Consider the following 25,793-nt stretch of genomic DNA (forward strand, 5'->3'; position numbering starts at 1 on the left):
GCAACGTATTAATATGTATGTAAAACGCTGGCTTACGTTGAACTTTTGATGTTTTTTTTTAAAGATTCGGACGTATTCATAGCGACTTGGTCTTATGTATAACGCATTGGTAATGGACACAGAACGTTTCGTTGTGTTATAGATAACTTATACCAACGAATGCTGAACCTGTTGTCGGCCTACACAACCGATGCCCAACGATAGTCTAACTTAGGCATAGCGCGTTGCACGCATCGCCGACGATGTCGTGACGTAGCCTATTAAAAGGCTGACGCACAACGATTCGAATCATAACTGCCGTAGAAATGGAAGTGTCAACATCGCGGTCACACCTTGGCGATCTTGCCAGCGTATGCCGACCTAAGAAAAATGTGTCTAAAACGTTGGGGCACGTCAAATACGGTATGAGTAAGTTTGGTATACGTGAGTACAACGCTAAAGTACGCTATCATACGTCGTTCTAAGTAGAGCACGTCAAGAAATTTTAAACATGTTCAAAATTTTACGACGTACTCGGCGTATGACACACGTTCTGCATGCGATGGGGATAAGTTTTACACACGATATGTGGACGCTTACACACGTCCACAAAGGCTACTTATAAGCTACTCATAAGTCGAAACACGTCGCGGTAATGTCTTTTTTACGCGAAACTTATTTCTAACTTATGTTTGACGTGCTTTGAACCAATTCTTTATGTAGTCCCAACACACATCGACGTATGTAGACGTATTCCAATGACGTCTTCCGGTCGACAAAAAAAATAAATGAACGTGTTTCTAGCTTACAACTGCCATATAAAGACGTGTTCCCAGCGGTTTTGGGAATTGGTATATAAAAATGGTGTTCATAAAAGGGGAACCCAACAGTGTTTTCGAGTCCTTTTTGAGTCGATGTCCATGTCAGCAGTAACAGTATCTGTATCAGTATCAGTATTAGTATTAGTATTAGTATTAGTAGTAGTTTGTTCATGTTGGCAGTAGTAGGTGAGTGTGAGGGGGAGGGTGTGGGTTATGATGGATCGTCCTTGCGTTTAACGATTTAAATGGCTGCATCTCCACCATTGAAAGTAGACGCTTGTGCTCAACAATTGGATTTTTTTTACACTCAACGACTTTTAAACGGTACCACTCAGCTATTTTCATTGTTTACAATGAACGATTTAAATTGCTGTCACTCGCCTTTGTTTTTTGACGTTGGCGCTCGGAAATTTTAATAGTTTCTATTGAACGTGCTAAATCGCTCAAACCCCACTATTGAAAGTAGACGCTTGCGCTCAACAATTGGATTTTTTTTTACACTCAACGACTTTTAAACGGTACCACTCAGCTATTTTCATTGTTTACAATGAACGATTTAAATTGCTGTCACTTGCCTTTGTTTTTTGACGCTGGGGTTTGGAAATTTGAAGCGTTTCTTCTGAACGTGTTAAAATGCTCAAACTCGACTATTTTAAATAGACGCTGCCGATGGACAATTGGAATCATAGCCAAGCTAGACATCGAAGTGTGAACATCCTCGTCATGCCGAAGAAAAGTTTGAAGAACGCTGCAAATAAGTGTCCTGGCCGTGGCCGTGGACGCTGATGCAAGGACGATCCATTATACCGACGTCTTTCAGCCTATGAGTAACTTAAAAGTAACGTCTGTCGATGTGTGGCAACGATCGCGTAACGTGCCAACATCACGTTAATCATAGGTTAGAAATAAGTTTCGGGTACGCTAAGCATTACCTCGGCATGTCTCAACTTATGATTAACTTACAAGTAGCATGTGTTGACGTCTGTCAATGATCGCAGACCGTGCATACAACTTGTGGCCAGCGTAGCGGAACGTGTGAGTCATACGCCGGCATACGTCGTGAAATTTCAAGCATGAAAAAATTTGAGGACAACCAAAAAGTACAACGTTTAAAGCCAACGTACAACGACGTATGGCAGTGTTTTTCAGCGTGCTCTCAATGTTATCAAAACTTACCCATAACGTATTCAACGTGTGCCAGCGTTTTAGAAAAAAAAAATCAAAAATCGGCATACGTTGGCTAAAACGTCAAGGTGTGACCGGGCCTTTACACGGTTCCATTATTTATTGGGAACGGGCATACTTTCAGTGCTATGAAGATGAGCAACCCATTTTGCTGTTAGCCCACACAAACATGTGTGAAAGACCCCCTCTACCCTCTCCCACATTCAAAAATCTTGCATCCATCATGGTTGTTACTTTGCTTAAAGCTGAAATGGTGTTGTTCAGACTGAAGTAATTCACAGAGGCCAAGTGAAGTGTGTTTGAGGCCTTTTATTCCTGATACAGTGATACCGCAATTTACGTCGCCCCTTTTTACGTCATTTCGCAAATGCGTCGTCACGTTATTAATACCACTTCTCGATATTTGTCATCTCAACTCGCACTTCCATTGTTTTATATTCTCTTCTTTGTCTCCTTTGTATATTCTCGAGTGGTTTCAGAACTTACAAGACTGATAAATATTCCAGAATATATCACTAAACTACTAAATCAGGAGATCGCAGAATTGCCAAAAGAACTACTGAACTTTGCTTCACAAATAAATAATTGTACTCTCCTGGAGATTGGCGAAAAGCATTGTAAAAGTGTTATCTTAGAAGTTAAATTAGATATTATTCATCAAATCCGTGCTGGTATTGATGGATTGCTGGGTTATTAAGTTTGCCGATATGAATACGGAATGCCCACGTTCATTGAATAAGGATAAAGAAGAAGATATACACCACCTTCGACTGCTTCTGGAAGAAGTTTATTTTCATTTAATGTCTGGCAATTGTTTTCCCTTTTATTTATACGTATTTGGACTTGAATATAACTGTCATCAATCGAAAAATGGTAATAGTATAGGTAAAAATCAAAATATAATACCTGAAGTGGTGACATGAGGAACACATTTCCACTTATTCCATTAATTCTTGTGAGAAAAATTGTTTTGATTGTCGTCGTTTCGATATTTGTCGCACTTTTCAGGAATACATCCCAGATGTAAACCTGGGTCTTACAGTGTGCAAAACACCCTGCAACCCATGCCTACAGAAAACAAACGTTTTGGACCGCCGACCACATTTTCCACCCAAACATCATGTAACTTTGTTGATAAAAAATATCTCCATGGGTAGGCGCTCCGATGTTGAATGTTTTTATCAATCGTTCAAGCAGTTGTGGAGAAAACTAATTTAAAAGCGAATAAAGGTGAAAAAGTGAGGGCCTCCGCCAACGTTCCACAATATTGTCAAGGATGCTTGTGGATGCCTTTTACTAATGTAAACAAGTTATTATAAAACATTGAATCAACCAAAAGAATGTACAGTGATATGATATCGCAAAATAAACCTGGCCTATTTACAGAACTCTCTGAAGCCAGCAGGAAATGTGGGCTGAAGATGAACATGTCAAAAACCAAAGTAGTAATGAACCCCCTTGTACTCCATGGAGAAATCATAATTTTCTCAATAAATCATAAAAACCAAAGAGAAGAGGTATAATGAATGGAAATCTCAAGGTGAATAATCAAAAACAAGATATAAAGAGAAGAATCAAACTTGGATGGAGACAACATGGAAAACTCAGTAACGTCATGAGAGGTGGCACACCAATATCAAATATGTCTGAAAAGAAAAGTTTTCAATCAAGGGAGGCACAAAGCACTCCTCCATGTATATGGAACGTTTCTCTGAATGCAGCTTTAACACAGGGACTGAAAATTCTTTTGTGGCCTCTATTGGACGAAATCGGCTGTAAGTTTCAGAAGTAAATCCTTTTTAAGTTGAGGTAATATTTTCCAAATTTCAGCAACATCCATTTCCGCATTCTTGAGTTTTTAACGAATACAGTCGAAATTCATTTTGGTGTCTGTCAGTCCGTCTGTCCAAAACGTGTTGGTGCTTATATCTCAAAGGCTATACATTTAAATGAGGTGAAACTTGGAATATACATTGGACAATACATCTGATTAATGGCTTTCGAAACAAATTCCACCGAAGTGCCATACTTCTTTCTTTGTTGCTAGTTTGTGCACACATTCAACTGTCCACACATCATCCACAAAGAAGTCAGAAACATCATGCAATTCTGCTTGTTTTTCACCGGAGGGCAGCAAGATCGATCATTTATGGATATGCATGAGGAGTTCAATTTATTTGTGCATCAAATAAATCTACAATTGTACCTACTTATTCATTCAATTAATCATCTTAAACAAAGTATGTACTCGTCAATTAATCAAAAAGCATCCACAAATTATGTACTCATTCAACTATTCAGAAAGTATTCACAAAGTACATACTACTTAATTCAATTATTATTAATCATTATCCACAAAGTAGGTATTAAGTCAACTTGTCAGTGAATTAGTCACCATCCACAAAGTATATACTTATTCAAGCAGTTAAACACCATCTACAAATTACGTACCCATTCAATTAGTCAGACACCATCCACAAAGTATGTACTCATTCAATTACCCACACATCATTCAGAAATTACATAGTCATTAAAATAGGCAGAAACTATCCACAAAGTACGTACTCATTCAATTATCTACACATAATTCAGAAATCAAGGGAAGCGCAGAGCTGTCCTCCTTTTGTATATAACAGTTTCTCGGTATTAACGGAAGTGCGAAGCACCCCTCCCTTTATTAGGTCATCTCTTCGAGCATGACCTCATAATATGGGTGTAGATGTCCTTCGATCCGTCCGTCCGTCCATCCGTTGCGAAAATGACGAGTTTCAAATTCTATCTCCTCCACCATTTCTCAAGCGATCTTGAATTTGATTGTGGCATATGAATCTATGGGACAATATCTAAATTTTGATCAGGCGGGATTTTCGATTTTCGTTTTCGTGTCACGTGACTTCAAAGTTGGCAAAAAATGCGAAAATGACGATTTCAAAATCTATCTCCTCCTACATTTCTCAAGCAATCTTGAATTTTATTGCGGTATATGAATCTATGGGACAATATCTAAATTTTGGCAGGCCGGATTTTTGATATTCGCTTTCGTTTTCGCGTCACGTGACTTCAAAGTTTGCAAAAACTGCCCTACCTTCAGGAGGCTATATATTTTCTCACAGAGATGACCGTCACTCCCGCACGGGGGTAATTTTATGGAACGGTTTCTCTGTATGCAACGGTTTCTCTGTATGCAACTTTAATACAGGGACTGAAAATTCGTTTCTCAGCTTCAACTGAACGAAATCAGCTGCAACTTTCAGAAGTAAATCCTTCATATGTTGAGGTAATACGTTCCAAATTTTAGCAACGTCAGTTTCTGCATTCTTGAGTTTTTAACGAAAATCCTCAAAATTAATGTTGGTGTCTGTTCGTGTCCATCTGTCTATCTGCCAAAAATATGTTGGTGCTCATATTTCAAAAGCTATTCATTGAAACTAGCTGTGAAACTTGGAAAAGACATGGGCCAATACGTCTAATTAATGCCTTTCAAAACAAATTCCACCGAAGTGCCATAGTTTTTCCTTTTTTGCTCATGGGGCGAACTCCAAAAAGTTGGACATAGAAAAATTTTGACTGTAGTAGTAAAATAGTCATATGTGAGGGCTCATAACTTGTGAACTGTTGGATGAAAGTTCATGAAATTTTGAATATCAATAGAGGGACACTTGTTGAGAGTTAAAAGTTACCTGCAGCTGCATAATTAGGGGCATAGCAGAAATTAGGGACACCATAAAAGTAGACTTTGGAAAAAAATATCAGTTTTTCAGGTGCTCTAATTCGAGAAGAAAACTGGCTGAAACATGAAATGCCGTATGTAATACAGAGAAACCGTTCCATTCTTGAGGAAAATGCCAGGGGCATAGAAAGGCCCCTTTATATGATATGTACTATGTGGCAAACTATATAATAGAAAAGAAGGGACATTCCATGGCTTGTGGAAAATGCCAGACGATAGAAAATAAGGCACATTCAAAAAATATTGTGTGCATGCTGAACTACCCTTGTATTTTTGGGAGGAACCAAGTAATGCTAAAGAAAAGTTAATATAAAGGGGTGCCCTACATACTATATTTTGGTTAAAAAAGGGGAATGCCATGTCTAAGATGGAGGGATGAAATAGACAAGTATTGGGGAAGAGTCAATTGGAACAACAAAGCAAGAGACAGATCAACATGGTGTCAACATGCTGAGGCTTTCGTCCAGCAGTGGAATGAAAATAGCTAATGATGATGATTTACAGAACAAATCAAATTTGGGGTCTTAATAGTATATAATCTTTTTTGAAGTTCTAATAAATAAAATGAGTATTCTAAATCAACGAAAGTACACCGCTTTAAAAGTTTCAAGGTTTCAAGCTTTTTCAAGAGAAACCTTTTTTCATTTGATTATATAAGAGGTATTCCCTCCCATCTCCCTGATGTGCTAATTTTAGTGATTTTTAAAACAATTTTAAACAGATTGTTTTTCATTAAAGAGAGTTTCCCCAGTGAGATGCATTGAACAAAATAACTAAAAAGTATATTCAGACTGACAAATAAAGTATTGTAGGACACCAGCTGATGTCATTTCAACTATTTTTTTATGATGTTGAGGACATTATTCAGTCAAAGCCTATCATAGCTTGGTTAGAGAAAACGGATTGAGCCTCAATCATTTATAGCAGTGAATTTTAGAGATGGATTTGATGGTACAGTGTTATAGTAAGTGATCAATCTATGTCTATATCTGCTGCATGCACTGGATATTTACCCCATGCACGTGAAGTGGAAAGTGGGGTTGAGCAATTGGTCCACTTTTTCTGCCTGTTGGTCTGTCTATGCAGTGACTGTCAGTCTTTGATCGAGGAACTACTTAATGTCAATTGAATTCTATATTTTGAACAATGTAGAATACGAATCGGAACATGAATCGGAACACAACTACATGTTAGTCGTACTTTGGCTCTGAATTTGGAAAAATGTATGGAATCTTGTCCTTATCGCGCATGTGCAGAGAGAAGTAAGGTAAATATTTTATTCTGTATGCCTGTCTGGCAGTCAAACAAAATTGAAAATCATTCCAAACAGAAAACGTACTGTTTTTAGGGATGTCATGAATGACACAAACAACATACACAAATAACTAATTTAACATGTTAAATAAGGTGGTATAAAAGATGATGCAGCAAGAGAGGTAAACTTCCGAAAAAAAAAACTTTTTTTTTTTTTCTACAGCCTTTAAAACCTTTAATTTATTTCAATTGAATTATATACTTGAACACTGGAGAACACAAATCGCCTTCTTGTTACTTCCAAAAACCTACAGTTTAGCAATACTTGGACAAAATATTACACTATTTTACACCATCTCGACCAATCAAATCTGCCACTCATGCTCTTAGCATTGGGGAATATCAAGATTCAGACAAAATGGCGGGTCATAGGACACATCGATCATGCTTGGAAATGCAAAGCAAGAGTTTAAATGAGCCTTTCCATGTCCTTTGTCTCATGACTGTGTGGGGTAAGGTGTTCTATGAACTCTGTAGTTTGTGACGCCAAACTGAACAATGAAAGTTTCCCAATGAGTCCACCACATTTATCGATCAATATATAGTATATAAATTTATCGTGGTACCATGGTCATTGATGACTTTAATCTGATGTGTCGTTGTTGACCCAAGAGAGCATTAAACAGCCATTCACCTGTGACATTTTACAAAAATGGATGAATTTCTTTCCGATTGCTTTTAAAATAATTTTTCACATGACACATTGAGTCAACATGATTCATTCATTGACTGATTGGTCTTTACAGATTTCCACAATTCATTTCACATTTATTTAAACGTTGGCCTTGTGATACATGTTGAAAATATAATGGGTGCATATGGAGGACAAACAAATTCATGAAAATACAAATCAAAAATTACTTTTCTTTTTCTATATGGCTTTCTTCCAAAAATAAAAAACATTGTTCTTTGTATCTTTGCTGATCCTTCTTTTGAGATCTTTCTGGTAAAATTTCCAAGAAATTCATCTCAACTGTTACAAAGATCAGGATGTCCACATGACAGGACAAAAGTGTGATGGATCACAATAATTGATCAGTGAGTACCAATCCAGCGGCTTGCTCGATCACTGCCACATGCTCCTTTGCCTTAGCTCGCAGTGCAGCTATGCTGGAGCTCCGGCGTTCATCAGGTGACAGAAACAATGCCGCATCATGGGTGTCTCCCAGCAACTCAATCCTCGAGGTGTGTAGGATCTGAGTAATCATCCCACACCCCTCAGTGAGGACATTTTTGGGAATTTTGAATGATCTTGTAGGTTCATTCACCATGCCCTTTTCTGTTTTTGAAGTAGCTCGATGTGAAGAAGAGTGTGTCGTACTGCTTGCTACTGTTGTTTGTTGGGGAGTAACTGATGAACTCCTTTCATCACTTTGTTCTTCCATTGCCTCTTCTTCCGAAGTGCTGTTGGTTACCCGAGAAAGAGGGGCAACATGCCCGACCAACTCACCTTCCTTTCCCACCAACTTTAGCTGTCGTCTCAGCTTGGCACGCCGATTCTGGAACCATACCTAGGTCAGGGAACCCCACAGGCCAAATCCATCATGAGTCCTCGTTTTGACATTTTACTTTGAACAGAGCACAAACAACACCACACATTATGCAAAGTTAACAAATACCTGCTATCCTACTCATCAATATATATAGTATGTATCTATGTATGTGCATTTCTAAGAATGTAAAATAATGTCGGGATGGACAGAAGGTGGGAGGACGTTTCTTAAAGTTAAAATGTTTATTTGAAATGAATATGGGGGATGAGGAAGGATGAGACTATAAATAATGGAAAATCTGGTGGTCGATAGACAAATTAATAAGGGAAGAAATGAGCACACAAATTTGTAATACAATAAAACTAAACCACGCTAATGGCCACAAAAATACTTGTACGTTCCTTGTCTACTTTACCTGCTCGGTTGCTTTTTTCTGACTATGTCTGTATGTATACTGCCCATGTTTTAGTTCCTTCTACCTTTCTCCACCCTTCCTTGTATGCCATCTATCTATGTTTCATCGCTGTGCACCTCACCCCTCTCTCATTCAGCTATACCATGAGCTTCGATCTCTGTTTGAAAAAAAAATGCAAATGCAAGACAAAAGAAGCAAACGTTTAAAGGCCCAGTCACACCTTGACGTTTTCGCCAGCTTATGCCGATTTTTGGATAATTTGTGTAAAACGCTGGTACACGTCGAATACGTTATGGGAAAGTTTTGATAACATTGAGAGCACGCTGAAAAACACTGCCATACGTCGTGAAAAACACTGCCATACGCTGGCTTTATACGTTGTACTTTGCGGTTGTCCTCAAATTTTCCATGCTTGAAATTTTAAGACTTATGCCAGCGTACGACTCACACGTTCCGCATAACGCTGGCAATAAGTTGTAGGCACGTCGACACAAATTACTTGTAAGTTACTCATAAGTCGAAACACGTCGAGGTAATGTTTAGCGTACCCGAAACTTATTTCTAACCTATGGTTAACGTGTTGTAGGCACGTTACGCGATCGTTGACACACGTCGACACACGTTACTTGGAAGGTACTCATAAGTCGAAACGTGTCAAGGTAATGGTTAGCGTCAGTGTTCCAGACTCCCTGGTTTTTTTTTTTTCTTCGGTATGACGGTGATGTTGACACTTAGATTTCTAGTGCGATTATAATATAATATAATTAATAGGCTGCCGCTCAACGATTTAAATCATAACCACACCAGAAATCGAAGTATCAACATCACCGTCATACCGAAGGAAAAAAAACCAAAAAAAACAGGGAGTCTGGAACACTGACGCTAACCATTACCTTGACGTGTTTCGACTTATGAGCACCTTACAAGTAATTTTTGTCGACGTGTGCCAACGTTCGCATATCGTGCGTACTGCGTACAACTTATTCCCATCGCATGCAGAACGTGTGAGGCATACGGCAAGTACGTCGTAAAATGTTTAACACGTTTAAAATTACAAGACGTACTCCACTTAATACGACATATGATAGCGTACTTTAGCGTTCTATTCACGCATACCAAACTTACCCATACCGTATTCGACGTGCGCCAGCGTTTTAGATGCATTTTTCAGAGGTTGGCATGCCCTGGTAAGATCGCCAAGGTGTGACTGCGATGTTGACAGTTCCATTTCCCCGGCGGTTATGATTTAAATCGTTGTGCGGCAGCCTTTTAATAGGCTACGTCACGTCATTGTCGGCGATACATGCAGCGCGCTATGCATAAGTTAGACTATCGTTGGGCATAGGTTGTGAAGGCCGACAACAGGCTAAGTATTCGTTGGTATAAGTTATCTATAACACAACGAAACGTTCTGTGTCCGTTACTAATATGTTATGCATACGACCAACTTGTTATGAATACGTCCGAATCTTTAAAAAAAACATCAAAAGTTCAACGTAAGCCAGCGTTTTACATACATTTTGATATGTTGCCATTGCTGGCTAAAACGTCAAGGTGTGACTGGGCCTTAAGGAAAGGGGAGAAAACATGGCATGGGTAAATATTGCAGAAAACAACAACAGCAGATCAGGAAGAAAAACACAGAAGAAGGACAAGATGTTGGTGCAGAGAAGATTATGATGTTACTGTCGGGTGAGGTTAAAAAGTTAAGTGCCAACAAGGACGTCCTCCCACTTGAAAGATTGTGATGTTGTATGAAAATATTAGCTAGTATTCCATAACACTCAAATCTCCTCTACCTGTTGACATTTGCAGGTGTGCATCTTTTATTTCTATTTTATGTGCTTGGGAGAAAAATGCAATTCGAATAAAGATGTTTTTTTTTAAAAACTAACCTGTACGCGAGCTTCAATAAGGTCGAGCCGGAGTGCCAGTGCCTCCCGCATGAACACATCTGGGTAGTGGGTCATCTCAAACGCTCTCTCCAACTCCTCCAGCTGCCATCCTGAGTAGTTTGCGCGTGCCCGTCGCTGTTTCACCGGCTTTGTTTCGTCTGTGGCTCAGGCATTTTTGTCGTGTCACCATAATAGTTATATCATTATTGATTAATGCTAAGAATGTCCATTTTATTTAACACCTGGCAGCGCAAATGAGCATGGTACCCAGCCTGACATGTCATTCAAAGTAAAGTGAATGTTTGAAACTCTTCCGATGTTATCAACAAGAGCATGTCAAATCCAACATAAAAAGTGTATGTGTTTCTTCATGGCACAGCTCACTCACAATGGCAGATGGTTGAAAGAGCATAGCATTTCCTCATATGAAAAGAGAGAATATGATCCCAATCTCAACCACACTCTTAGCTTTTCAGGAAAGGGATGAATTGAGCTTGAGTCAACAATTATATCATCTCCATTTTAAAACTAGAGAGTTCACAGAACAGCTAACCCCGCAGAGTGTTGATTAACAAAAAGGACATGGAGCAGTCTGCGAGCAGCATATTTGATTGATCGTGATGATGTAAAATGCTGTAATATTTTGTGCAAGTACTGCTTGCTAAATGAAAGGGTTTTGAAAATGTCAAAAGAGTGATTTATGTTTTCGAGTGGTTAAGTATATAATTCAATTGAAATAAAATAAAGATTTTGAAGGTTGAAGAAAAAAAATAAATTCAGAAGTTCACCGCTGTTGATGCAGCATCTTTTACCCCACCTTATTTAACACATTACATTAGTTCTTCATCCCTGCTGTTTGTGTCCTTTATGATGTCGCTAAAAACAAAAAGTTTCCTGTTTGGAATTATTTTTCAATTTTCTTTGGCTGCCAGACAAGCAAACAAACTAAAAATATACCAATGTCACCCGCAGGGTGACCCGTATCTTGCCAAAAGGTGACCACGTGTGAGTTCTTTAAGGTCACACTGAGGTGAACAGAGCTGCTATCCATCAGGAGTGACTCCTTGAGGAATATCTGCCTACGAGAGATTCCGATGAGAATCGTTCTACAGAGTAACCATGAAAAATATGCGTTTGCCTCATAACGTCAACAAATGACGTCATAATGTCTCAAGCTTGACATATCTAGAAAGCACTCATCGAGGTGTTCAATTTGAGGTACTACACGATATGGTTCCTAAAACTTGAAAATTTGACCTTGGGGTCAAATATGTTTGACCTGAGGCGCTAACCATGAAGGTCAAGGCCAATCGCCACCAAAAATTAATCAGCTGAGCGCCAGACCATGAACTATATTCCCATGAAGTTTGAAGACTATCCGATCAAAATTACTCAAAAAATAAGGGTTTCGTCGACTCCCCTGATTTGTGACAAAGTGACCTTGACCTTTGACCTTGACCTTGAAAATTTTATGCGCTTAAAGGAACCTCTATAGGCCTCTGATATGCGAAGTTACAAAAATTTCCAATGATAACTGTGCTCTGCAGAATTTTTTATATGTGATTACAGACAAACAAAGAAACAAACAAAAAAAATTAAAAAAAAACATACAAGCTGACTAACATCTTGCAAAAACTTTGTTTTGGCAAGATAAAAATTATCTCACGCCTCTCTGCGTATGCACTATCGATCAAATTCATAGCTAAAGTACTGCTAAACTACAGGTTTATTTTCCGACTCGTGTTCAAATATAACATTCAATTTAAATTACATTGATCCTCGATCATAAACTGACGTTTGTAGACAGGACCGACAAAGTGAATCAATTGCTGAAGCCCACTTTTCGTTTCTCGTGTGCAGGGTAATTACTCATAATCATCTCATACCATGTGCCATTTTTAGTATGGGATAGGCAGCTCATAACATTAGTTGATGGATGTTAAAGACCATATGGTGTACTTCAGGAAGAGTAGGTGTGCTATCGCAAACTCCCTCACCAAATTCCAAATTCCGCATGCCCTGACTGACTTGAGGGGAAGCAATTGCAAACCACCCATCATATAACCCTTGCCAATAAACTGCTTTCGCAGCACAAACTCTCTGTAGAGAGCATGGTATGTATATCATCAGTCAGGCCATAAAGCATATTGTTGGCCAAAGTATTTTAAAAACTGGCTGGTCAGACATGATGATTGACTGTAGGTCCTAAGGACAGGAATTTGGTCAAGGTACCTGGCCATACAATGGCTTGCTTTATTGAAGGACACCATGGGATCTTTTATGTTCGCGAGCAAATGCTGCCCAGTTTAACTTGCCTCCAAAGGACAGTTCACTCATTAATGCAATGCCCTGCCTGTAAAGCACTAGTCAAACAATTTATAGTTGGGTCGGAAATCGAACCCAGTCGGACAGCTCTCGGGTAAGGGCATTCCCTATGTGCCATTCTGTCAGACCTCAATTTAAAAATAATTAAAGCCATTTTTTCCAAAGTATATTATGACTGGAAAGATCCAATAACGCTCGACCTTGCAACTATGATGCTCCCTCTGCAATTTTCGACACGTGAACCTAACAAACCACCTGCCATCCCAACCCTGTCCTCTGATTCCATTTCAAAACCCTGGATATATCTCTTGGATATATCTCTGTATTAAAAAAACTTATTATATTGCTTATTTTATACGAGCTCAAAATAATTTATTATAACAACTCGTATGATGATATTGCTTGAGTAGTAGTTTCTCAATACACAATCTCACCAACATTTCTGCCTTCACTCTGCCTCCAGCTAACTGTACTTTCCCATTTTCCTCAAATTAACCTCTTCCATGTTCTTTTCTCAAGGCACTGATAACACTGAACAACAAAATTTTTTTACTGGAGATGTGTAAAGTCATTTAGACTAATTTGGGTACGCTGATTTCAAAAATCATAACCGTTTTGCTGTATCACGTCAGCATTTTCAGTAACAGAAATATTCCCATTGCCGAGAAGTCAGGATTTCAATGAAATTTACAAAAATTCATTTATTCATTTATTTCATCATGAATGCTTCAAAATTATAGAAATTACAGAAAAACTCCACTAGAATGTAATTAAAAATGCTTTAGGCATTTGGCTTTGCGTTTGTGCTGCTCTGTGTCAGTTTCACGATGCAGGAACCAGCAGAAATTGCCCATCATGTTCGGGTTGTGCCGCCCTTGGTAACGCGTCTCCATGAGTGAAATCTCTTGGTGAAATCGCTCGCCGTGCTCGTCCGAGACTGCTCCCAAGTTGTCAGGGAAGAAGTTCAGGTGCTGGTGTAGGAAATGGATTTTCAGGGACATCCTGGAGCCAAGTTTCCTGAAGGACTCCAGCAGCTGCTGCACTATTTCTTCATAGTTGTCCGCGCGCTCGTTCCCCAAGAAGTTGTCCGTCACAGCTTTGAAGCTCCTCCACGCTGCCAGCTCTTTGGGGTTTAGAGATGTCGGAAAAGTTTCGTCCTTCATAATCTGTCGGATTTGCGGTCCAACAAAGACACCAGCCTTGATCTTGGCCTCCGACAAGGTGTTGCCAAACTTTTCCTTGAGGTATATTTAAAAACCCACGCCCATTCAGATCCATTGCCCGTACAAAACTTTTCATCAAGCCGAGCTTTATGTGGAGTGGTGGAAGGAAAACCTTGGCTGGGTCGACAAGGGCGACATGCTTCACGTTGTGTCGACCAGGTACATGCTCTTTTCGCTCTTCCCAATCTTTCTTCGTCCAGTGATTCTTGTCGTCTCTGCTATCCCAGAGACAAAGGAAGCACATGTATTTCGTGTAGCCTGACTGCAGCCCTAACAACAGCGCCACCACTTTCAAGTCTCCGCAGATGTGCCAGTTGAAGTCATTGTACTTGATGGAATCAAGCAGCTGCCGCATAGTCTCATAGGTCTCTGTCATGCCGAACGCATGAGCCAGTGGGACTGATGGTTTCTCGTTGCCATTGTGGAGCAAAACAGCCTTCAAGCTGTTCTTCCCCGAGTCGATGAAGAGGCGCCAGTCTGCAGGATCGTGATCACACCCAAGTTCTTTCAACAGACCGTTGATGTCACTGCAGAATGTCATCGTGTCTTCCATCTCAAAGAACTCAGCCATGTCTCTGTGACGTGCTCTGAACAAGGATATCTTGGTGTTAGGTTCAAGTAGATTCCACTGCTGCAGCCTTGATCCAAGCAGCTCTGCCTTCGCCTTTGACAGCGAGAGATCTCTTACAAGATCATTTAAGTCTCCCTGGTTCAGAAGGTGTGATTCTTGAGTGTCGGGTTCAAAAGGTTCATCATCACCATCCTCTTCACCACTGCTTACAGCTATGTTCTGATCAGCTGGAGGTGTTGGAACGGGGTTCTCGTCATCATGAGGCACAGGTTTACGAGCAGAGACACAGTCAGCGTACTTGATGTGACCTTTATTCTTCTTGTTGAAGCCGGCGATGCTTGTGCAGCAGAAATAACAATCATCATGATGATTCTGCGGCTCATGCCATATCATGGGCACCGCAAATGGCATGCTCGCGCGCTTGCCCACCAACCACTGAGTCAAGGTTGTGTGACAGCTTGTGCAGCAGATGTGTGGTGCCCAGCTCTGTTCTTGGTCCCCCACCTTACACCCGAAGTAGTGAAAGTAGGCGGCCTTCATTTTCACTGCTGTAGATATACTTCGCTGTTGATCTTTTTTGGTATACCGACCACAGACATAACAGAAGTTGTCAGGATGATTGGTACAGGAACGCCTACTCATCTTTATCTGAAAGAAAGAAATATAACACAAGTTAACAACAATTGTACGAAATAGACATGTTAAAGACATATGTAAATTTCAATGAAATCCTGACTTCTAGGCAATGGGAATATTTCTGTTCCTGAAAATCCTGACGTGATACAGCAAAACGGTTATGATTTTTGAAATCAGCGTACCCAAATTAGTCTTAATCGCTTTACACATCTCCAGTAAAAAAAATTTTTTGAAATTTGTTGTTCAGTGTAATTCACCCAAAAAGTAATTGGCAATAGAGAATGCAGTTATGTGGTAGACGACACTTGTTGGTCACAAATCGTGCAGCAAAGGCAGTGATGGGACTTGATTTGACTGATAAAGCCTTGAAGCAAAACAACAAAACACTCAAACAAGCACACAAATGGCTCGATATCACTGTGAATCACTTTTCTGGTGATTATAACAACATACGTTAAATGATAAATTAAACACATCAGTGTAAAGATAAACCGAATCGGCAACTCTGATCAGGCAAATACTATGGAGTTGAAACTTCATCGCCGCAAGCCAAACAATAATAAAATAATAATAATAATACCATCATTAAACATTTTAAAATCTTATTTAATATAAAATGAAGTTCCCTCACTTGTGAGGAATGATGCTTTTGACAGTTAATTCACCAGTCAACAGGTGCTCAAACTCAAAACCCGAAGGTTCTTAGCCAGCCACCTTAACCACTCAGATAACAACAGGCTTACTGTTGCTATTAAGTAGTCTTAATACTTGTTTCAGTTGATTTGGGGGATGGTTTGGATATGTTTTGCTTTTGGAATGGTTCTGTCCACTGTCCAACACCTACTCCCCCCCTCCCCCCCATTTCACGATCCTGGTATGCTTTGTTTGAATCCATATTTACATTCAATTTCATTTCCTAATAAATTTATTAATGTTTTATATATTTTTTAATTTTGGGTTGTGTGCACTAGCCCAGAGACAAAGTAACTTTCTCGCGTTGAGATCACCATCATAGCTTCAGTAGTTATTGAGGTTGGTTGTGCTACAGTTTTACATTGTTTTCAGAGGGGAATAACCACAAGGAGAAGAAGTACAAATTGGCGTTTTAGCAATCTCCCGATGTGGTACTTTAACGATGTATTCTGTTGTCTTTTTAAGTCTTGGTAGTTCAGAAAAAGCTCGAGAATAAACGTTATATAGCTTTCAAATGCTCATGATTTCACTCAAAAGGAGATTATGAGCGTATCATTGTGTACACATTTGAATAGGTGGCCATTTTTTCCTGTATCATCCCTCTATATGGAGTACTACCGCACTCCATGATAATGTGTGTATATATATATATATATATATATATATATATATATATATATATATATATATATATATATATATATATATATTTCTTCTTCTTCTTCTTCTTCTTCTTCTTCTTCTTCTTCTTCTTCTTCTTCTTCTTCTTTCGGCTGCTCCCGTTAGGGGTCGCCACAGCGGATCATCCGTATGATCCGCATAGTGATTTGGCACATGTTTTACGCGGATGCCCTTCCTGACGCAACTCTGGTCGCCTCTTACGACACGGATATGGTACACCTATTTTAAGCGGGGTATACACCGGCCCAGTACACTGGTACTCACTTCGCCGACCTCGGAAGGATGACAGGCTGAGTCAACCCCCTGGTGTATTAATTCAGTGGCCCAACGGGGCTTGAACTCAGGACCTTTTGGATCCCAAGCCGCTGCCCTAACCACTGCGCCAACACCAGGCTCATATATATATATATATATATATATATATATATATATATATATATATATATATATATATATATATATATATATATATATATATATATATATATATATATATATATATATATATATATATATATACGAATCTGGAAAGCTATCACACTCAACATACAGGTCCTTTAGCTCAGTTATATCGATAAGTCTGTGTTTCTAGTCAGGGTTCCTTTCCTTTGTCTAATGGGAATTAAATGCAAAATGCACTGCGATTTGTATTAGGAAAACCTATTCTTGAACGACCGTTACAACGATACAACGACTGACCAGCGAAAACTCTCTGCTTCTGGCATCCTCCGCGCCCTCGCTGGAATGCGGGTGTGGTCAGAACCGAATTCCTCGCCTAATATGGGCATAAAATCAGCTCACGGGGGGGGGGGGGATGGAATGCTGCAGCCCCCCACCGACGGCGGAAGAGTCACGCCGGAAACGTGGCGCGCCCGAGAGAGATAAAAGGGAGATTTTTGGAGCGAAGCAAAAAAAGGTCTGGAGAAGGAGGAGAGGATTTCTTCACCGTCAAAGTCGCCATCAGCCCTGGACCTCGTCCTCATCCACCACCTCCTCCTTCGCATGATCGCGAGCTGGGGCGATTGTTTCACCTAAACCTCAGTTGGGTTCAGCTGTGCTGGATCCTGAGTTGATCCTGAGTTCAAATCCCACTCACCTGTTGAATTTATAACAGGTAAGGTTGACACTGCCTGTCATCTTTCCGAGGTCGGCAAAATGAGTACCAGCTTGCTGGTATCCTGTGTCGGAGTGGCGACCCCTCCAGGATTGTGTCCTATAGCCAAGGAGACTGCTTAGGCAGCACCAACGCTCTGTACAGAGTATGGTCCCAATGGATGGATGGAATGCAGAGATAGGAGCTGTGAGCCATGACCAGGTGGCCATTCATGGCGATGGATAAAGGTGGAAGAGCAAGAGGCTCAAGGCCACCAGCGGCTGCGGGAGGGTGCAGAAAAGCAAAATAAGGGGGGTCATTATACACAGCTGCATTTGGAAACACGAGGCCAATAATTTCAAATGTAAATTTAAATAGGGAATTGTTTTGGAGCAGTGTTGGTGGGAGTTGATCTGCAGGCTGCAGAATTCACACCGGGTGGGGATAAGGGGGGTGGCCTCGTGTGGAATTGTCCCCCTTGGAGATTAGTTTGGATGAGGCAGCTGAGGAGCTGCACTTTGTGAATTTGGACATGGAGTCTGACTGCAGGTGCTGTGGAATCACTCGGGCCCTACGGGGAGTCTGGTGGAGTGTGGCATCCCCTGTATATCGGGGCACCATTCGAGCGAGTGCCTCGGGCCAGTGGGGTCACCGGACCTTGGAGGGGGTTGAGATCTCTGGGGGTCTGTGGTGGTTCTGTATGGGCACCTGCCATGGTATACCATGAGGACCACCAGGGGGAGGTATTGCAGGCAATGCTTTGGTAGCAGCACCACTGTGGGCCAGTAAGGGCCTGATGAGGTGACCGCCTAGGCAGACGGCCTGACAGACTCTCCCTGAGGCTCTGAGAAAACCAGCATGTTGCGACCTGCCATGCTGTGTTGGTCTATGGACACAGGTCGATCCGCATGGAACGGGCAGTATGGTAACGAGGTTAGGTAAGTTAGCTATGGCTGGCTTCCCACAGCCCATCGTGATTTTTTTTTTTTGAGGTTAATTAGGTGTAAGTGTTGAGGCTCGAGCTGTTGCCCCTGCAGTGAACCTTGCAGGAGCTGGTTCTGGGGAGGGGGGGCTGTGTTACATTTGTGGGGTGGGGGGGGTGAGATATCACCATAGTGCAGATAGGAATGTAAAGAGTCGCATCCATCTCGAAGTATAAGTAGGGAAATGTAAGCTTAATAATTATCTTGTTTGAATGTGCACCATGTGGAGATGCTGCATGGTAATAGTTAGGCAGGAATTATTGTAAAAGAAACTGTGCGTATAACCTCCATGTCAACCTCTACTGGGGGGTGCCAGGAGACTCTGCACGAGAGCGAGGGGAGTGGCATTTGTCACCTCCTGAGGGGCGGAGCTATGAACGTCTTCATTGGTGGAGTGATAGATGCCTCCACAAGGGGGTGGAGCATTGACCTGGGAGAAGAAGGAGGAGCTTGATCGGTCAGTTGGAAGTCGGGGACGAAAAAGTTGGTCTAAAGAGAATGATCAAGAGAGTGAGCAGGTCTGAGGCGAATACGACAGAGGGAGGAAAATGTCGGAGGAAAAGGAGTCTTGAGGAGGTCATCTTCCCTGCCTGCTTCTGCCAGCCTCTGCCTGTTTTCTTCACCCTGTGCCCATTTTGTCTCATCATCCTGGTTTTTGTCTGCCCATTCAGGTCAGGGTCAGGTATGGGAGCATGTGCCAGAACAGCACGTCGCTGCGTCCACTTTCCGCCGGTACTCCAGGGGCCTCCGTTTGGCCATCCCCCAGGCAGATGCCAGGCCCATCCCCATCTCCTTGAGATACCGATCAACCTGCTGCAACCACGAGGCACGTGGTCGGCCCATTGGCCTCCTCCACTCACGAGACTCCCTCGCTGAGAGAATCTGGTGAGCAGGATCAGCGTCAGGAAAACGAGCAACATGTCCATACAGCCGCAACTGACGCTCACGGACCATGCAGGTAACAAATCTCATCCGAGTCTTTCTCAACAACTGCTTGTTGGACACAACCTGACCAGCGATAGCCAAGGATTCTCCGAAGAGACCTGGTACCAAAGGAATTAAGTCTCCGTCTCAAATCCTTGGTCAGAGTCCAAGTCTCGCATTCATAGAGCAAGACTGGAAGCACCAAGGACCTGAAGACTCGGACTTTCGTCCTCCCGCACAGGTACCGGCAGCGCCACACCACATGATCCAGTGAATCCATGACTCCCCAGGCCCGACCCAGACGTCTATTGACCTCTGACTCACAGCCAGCAGAGACATGAATATCACTGCCAAGGGAAGTGAATCTCTCCACGACCTCAACATCCTCACCACAAACAGACACAGACAGGACAGCAGCATCCAAGATGTCACCGAAAGCCTGGATCTTAGTTTTGACCCAAGAAACCCGTAATCCCAACGGCTCCGACTCCTCATTCAGCACCTCGAGGGCCCCCAAAAGGATATCTAAAGTCTCCGCAAAGACAACTGCATCATCTGCGAAATCAAGGTCCGGGATCTTGACATTCCCAAACAATGCACCGCAGCTTGAACTTTCCGACATCCTCACTAAAATCCAGTCCATACAAGTGCTGAAAAGTGTGGGGGCCAGTACACACCCCTGACGAACTCCAGTAACAACTGGAAATAAGTCAGGGATGGTACGACCACACTTCACAGCACTCTCAGTGCCAGAATGGAGTTCAGACATCAGATCGATCAGTTTTGGTGGCACCCCACGAAGACCAAGAATCCTCCAGAGGGCATCCCGATTCACTGAATCGAACGCTTTACAGAGATCAACATAGGCTGCAAGCAGCCCCTGCCGAAACTCTCTTCTGCGTTCGGTGAGGACACGAAGAGCAAGGATACAGTCAATCGTTGACCTCTTTGGTGTAAAGCCTGACTGCTCTGGACGCTGGTACTCAAGCAGATGGTGGCGAACCCTATCAAGAATTATCTGAGCAAAGACCTTGCCCGGCACTGAGAGCAGCGTCACCCCTCGGTAGTTGTTGCAGTCTTGGCGATCACCCTTCCCTTTCCAGAGAGGGACAACAAGGCCCCTCTTCCAATCAGTTGGGATGATGCCTGTGTTCCAGGCAGAGCACAAAACTGCATACAACGACACGACTGCAGCATTTCCACCAGCCTTGAAGTTCAGCATGGATGCCACAGATCCCTTGAGCTTTACGCCGTTTCAACCAGTTCACTGCAGCCTGTGTTTCCATAAGCGAAGGTGGACCACAGTTGATTGGAGGGTCAGCAACAGGGTTTGCAACACCCTTGACGTCCAACTCGACAGCTGGGGGATCAGCCGGGTACAACCGCTCAAAGTAACCGGCCCAGCGGGCCTTCACTTCAGACTCCTCTGTCAAGAGCCTACCACTCTCTGCTCTAACTGCACTGCTCCGAGGGATGATCTTGGATGAACGCAATGCGCAAATTCCCCCGTAAGAGGGACGAGAATCACCTGTCCACAGGTGATGCTCTACCCCCTCACAGATTCCTCGCACATAGGCCTCCTTGTCCACCCTCAGTGCACGTACAGTTTTACGCTTCAGCTCCCTGAACAGCTCAGCTCTGCCATTCAGCCTGGCCCTGCGACTCTGGTCAATGGTATCCAGTGTCCCTTGAGAGACAAAATTCTTCTTTGCCCTGCGGTGAGTTCCAAGACATCCACCGCAACATCAAGGACGGTGGTCTTGAAGGCACTCCACAATTCTTCAGGACCCCCCAAAGCACCCAGACACCCCAAATGTCCACTCAGCCTGTTCGCAAACTCCTCAGCTACTCTCTCATCCTTGAGCTTGCCAACATCCAGCCTAGGCTGGGATGGTACCATTCTCCAGGATTTAAGGTGCAGCTTTAGAGTTGCTACAACAAGCCGGTGGTCAGTATTGAGGAACTGAGCACTCCGGTAGACCCTGCAGTTCTGGATCATCCTCCAACGACCGTCAATGAGGACATGGTCAATCTCCTTTGCCACACCGCCAGCGTTGGAATACCAAGTCCAGCGATGAGCTTGTGGGTGCTGAAACCATGAACCAGCCACCCTAAGTCCATGACTTCTTGCACATTTCTTGCAAAATGTGCTATTCTGGTTCATAGTTCCTGACCCATGGGGACCAACACATGTCTCATAACCATCCCTATCAGTTCCAGTCGATGCATTGAAATCCCCCAAGACAAGAAGTGTATCTCGTCTGGGGCACTGATCAACCAGAGACTCGAGCGTGGCATAGAATGTGTCCTTCACGGTGAGGTCACTCGCCTCAGTCGGAGCATAAACAGAGACCAGGGAAATGCCACCGAAGGAGTGACGAATCCATAGTCTCATAATACGTTTGTTGACCAGTGTTACCTCAATTATCATTGGGGTCAGCTTATTGGACACAGCTACAGCAACTCCTTGGGTATGGTAACCATCAGAGCGACCACACCAATAGTAGGTGTAACCACCCGCCATGACCTCACCACTATCTGATCTCCGAACCTCAGAGAGAGAGCTGCAATCCCGATGTCCAAACGCTTGAGCTCAGATGATAACAGAGACAGGTGATCATCCTCTCTTAGGGATAGGACATTCCAGGCACCCACCCAAAGGGACCGCCTCAGGTTAACCCAAGGAGACTGCCGTCTGGTGGACGACACCTCAGCACCACTCCGACACACTCTCCCACAATCTGACCCAGGGATGTTACACCATGGTTTCCCTCCTTTCATCAAAGATTGGGGGTCCCGAAGGCTTTTCCCCAATCCCATCATCCGGTGAGCTGCCCTGTGAAGGGAAGCTTCACATGAGGTACTCCCACGGAGTGGGTTTTCAGATTTTTTTTTGCGTTTTTGTGTTTTGCGGAATGAAGGGTTTTACGGTGGCCGGAGTGCACATCCTGCCACCAACCTCCTAATAAAAAGTAACCCAACTGCAGGAGGATGTCCGCAGACACAGTTGGGCACTAGATATGGATGGCCGTTGGCTCACAAGGAGCTCCTCCGCCCTTTGACAGGTTTTGTTTTTAATCTTGCTGTGTGTCCATATCCAAACACCCTCCTCACCAGAAAACCTGGTGGGGGAGACAGTTTAGTCGCCGACAACCCGACCATGGAACAGGTTAGTACAGGTTTACATGGTACCTGTAGCAGGTCACAGATCTAACCTGACCTGACAAAAATCTCCCCATTGTCTCCCCATTGTCTGCTCACTTTAGCTTTGTTCTCATCCCTCCTCACCGCCTGCTTGTCCCTGCTGCCTCCAGAGCCGAGTCCTCCGGTTTTTGTCCCCCTCCCACCAGTGACCGAGTCTGGAGTGAAGCGCCTTAGTTTCTTCAGATTCATTTTATAATGTCACTGTATATAATTATTTATTAATTGTATCCCTTCACTCTTCCTCGTGATTCCACCATCACCTGGGTGTTTCGGTTTCAGGAAATTATACCCATTGGTTTTAAAAGATTGAAGGGTTCCCGTGTCTCTCCTCATGACCCGTGCACGTTTTGTCCGCCATTAATTCAGAACGTCTACTGAAGGAGTAAACCGCTACTTCGTCTCACCTGTCCAGTGTCGGTGTTTACTGACCTGGACCTGACTAATATATATATACATATATATATATATATATATATATATATATATATATATATATATATATATATATATATATATATATGTATATATATATTCTCCTTCTTTCGGCTGCTCCCGTTAAGTGTCGCCACAGCGGATCATCCGTATGATCCGCATAGTGATTTGGCACATGTTTTACGCCGGATGCCCTTCCTGACGCAACCCTGGTCGCCTCTTACGACACAGGAATACTATATATATATATATATATATATATATATATATATATATATATATATATATATATATATATATATATATATATATATATATATGTGTGTGTGTGTGTGTGTGTGTGTGTGTGTGTGTGTGTGCATATATAAATGAAAATACAAACAAATGAAAAAATGTGCTGGTGAGCAACCCCAAACAAAGAGGAAGCACGGTTCGCATGAAATGTGTCGGCATACCCTGCTCATCTTTGCTAATAAAAGGCAGTGTGTGCGTGCGTGTGTGGTCTTCCATAACTCCAAAACTATAAAACCGAGCAGCCTGAAACTTTGAATGCATACTCAGAAAACTCCAAGGAAGTGCAAGAGTGAAAATTGGGTGTTTTGGTTAATTAAAACAAATATCTAACAGCCTTATTTAATTATATCCTTCATGTGGCGATCCTCGGCCACCTCGCTGTCAGGGGTCTTCAGGCGTTTCCTGTGTAACCTCGCTGGGGGCTGAATCCGCCATGTTTTTTGGCCTGGATGTAAGCTCCAGATTTGAAAGTATCAGCAGTTCTGACTCCCCCAAAAAGTGTTGATTTGTCCAATTCGGACATTGCACGGGCGTTTCTGGGTGCAGAGTTGTAACAAGGGCAATTGGTAATTGCTTGCCAAGCCAGACATTCTGTTGGGGTGCTTAAGTGCTTCAGTCACTTACCGAGCTGTACAGTGCAGTTCGTGTCCTGATCGGGGGAATGTATAGTCGACAGTTACTACCAGGTGGAGGTACATATACAGCACACACGGAAGTGGTACATCTGAGTAAATGTGGATCTGTACGGACTCTCCGTGGGTGTGTGGACATGCCATGCCTGTTGTGGGTGTCAATGGTGGCAAAGTTTCATCCCGTATCTTATGGAGGTTCTTTCAGATTTTCCTTTGTCCTCACACCTGTTTCTAAAGCATTTGGTTATCGGATTTGCCTTGCAAAGGTTAACTGTTTCCCTTTGTGAGTTTCAAAGCAAAATATATTTGATAACGCCCGATTTCTGAGCCGCTTGCAGGATTCACGTGTTTTCTAAATTAGCGAGCCAATTTTTTTTCCACCCATCACACGCAGCTGTTTTGAAAGATTAATGTTTGTGAACATCTCCCTGAATCATTTATATAAATGTCACGTCGTTTTTTGGTGAAAGCTACTCAAGGTTTCTGGGTTGAACAACAGTAAGTGCTGTAGTCGGTAACCACACTGACTCCAACCCGAAAAATTGCCGATATCTGCCAAGCGTGTGTGTGTGTGTGTGTGTGTGTGTGTGTGTGTGTGTGTGTGTGTGTGTGTGTGTGTGTGTGTGTGTGTGTGTGTGTGTGTGTGTGTGTGTGTGTGTGTGTGTGTGTGTGTGTGTGTCGTTGATTGGTATGTACATGTGTTGGTTTCAGAATGTGGAATGGAGTCCTCCCAGGGTGGGCTCACAGCATCCATTTCTGTGAGCATGGCCTCACTCACTGCATCCTGTAAATTTAGGCTGTAAATTTCCTCACGTTTCATTACCTCGTGCTTTGATTTATTTTCATTATTTGCGCCTTGATTTATTCCCATTATGAATACTTGATTTATGTTCATTAAACCCCTATTTATTAAGATTGCTTGTGTCTGTCTAATCGTTGTGGGATTGAGTATAAATCCTTGTCATCTGTCCTGGTGAACACGTCTGGTACGTGCTTCGCCGCCTCATGTCCCGCATGGATCATAATCTTCAGGGAACTCGGCTGTTCGTCGCCAAGGTAGAACTGTTCAGCTATCCATCCAGGCCAGTCTTAACTGGTGTGTACACGACAACTGGTGTCAGGAGTGGGATTTTTAGAGCCCCCTCTCCCCACCACGATAATTGGCATTGGGGTGGGATTTTTGATTCCATCGGGAACACGATATTTGGTGTCGGAGCGAGCTAAGCTTAAAAAAAACAACAAATGAATTGGGAGTTTAAATTTTTAAATG

The 25,793-nt window shown here is 42.5% G+C and overlaps 2 protein-coding genes across 3 annotated transcripts in view; one reads left to right on the forward strand and one right to left on the reverse strand.

The window, feature by feature from the left end:
- The window catches only part of LOC147024826 (uncharacterized), a 91,617-nt gene that overhangs the window by 15,402 nt on the left and 50,422 nt on the right, over positions 1–25,793 (forward strand). The gene's annotated exons all lie outside the window — the stretch shown is intronic.
- Positions 4,181–25,793, reverse strand: part of LOC147024827 (ALX homeobox protein 1-like) — a 33,844-nt gene continuing 12,231 nt past the window's right edge. Inside the window, exons 2-3 of the mRNA XM_085885129.1 lie at positions 10,833–10,990; positions 4,181–8,540 (exon numbers count right to left, since the gene is read on the reverse strand). Of these exons, the coding sequence (XP_085741255.1) occupies positions 8,052–8,540; positions 10,833–10,990 (647 nt within the window). The 3' untranslated portion in view covers positions 4,181–8,051. The remainder of the gene's footprint in view (positions 8,541–10,832; positions 10,991–25,793) is intronic.

Source organism: Eptatretus burgeri, chromosome 6 (genome assembly GCF_056783735.1).
Source record: "Eptatretus burgeri isolate ZD-2024b chromosome 6, Ebu_testis_v1, whole genome shotgun sequence".
NCBI classification, from domain to species: Eukaryota; Metazoa; Chordata; class Myxini; order Myxiniformes; family Myxinidae; genus Eptatretus; species Eptatretus burgeri.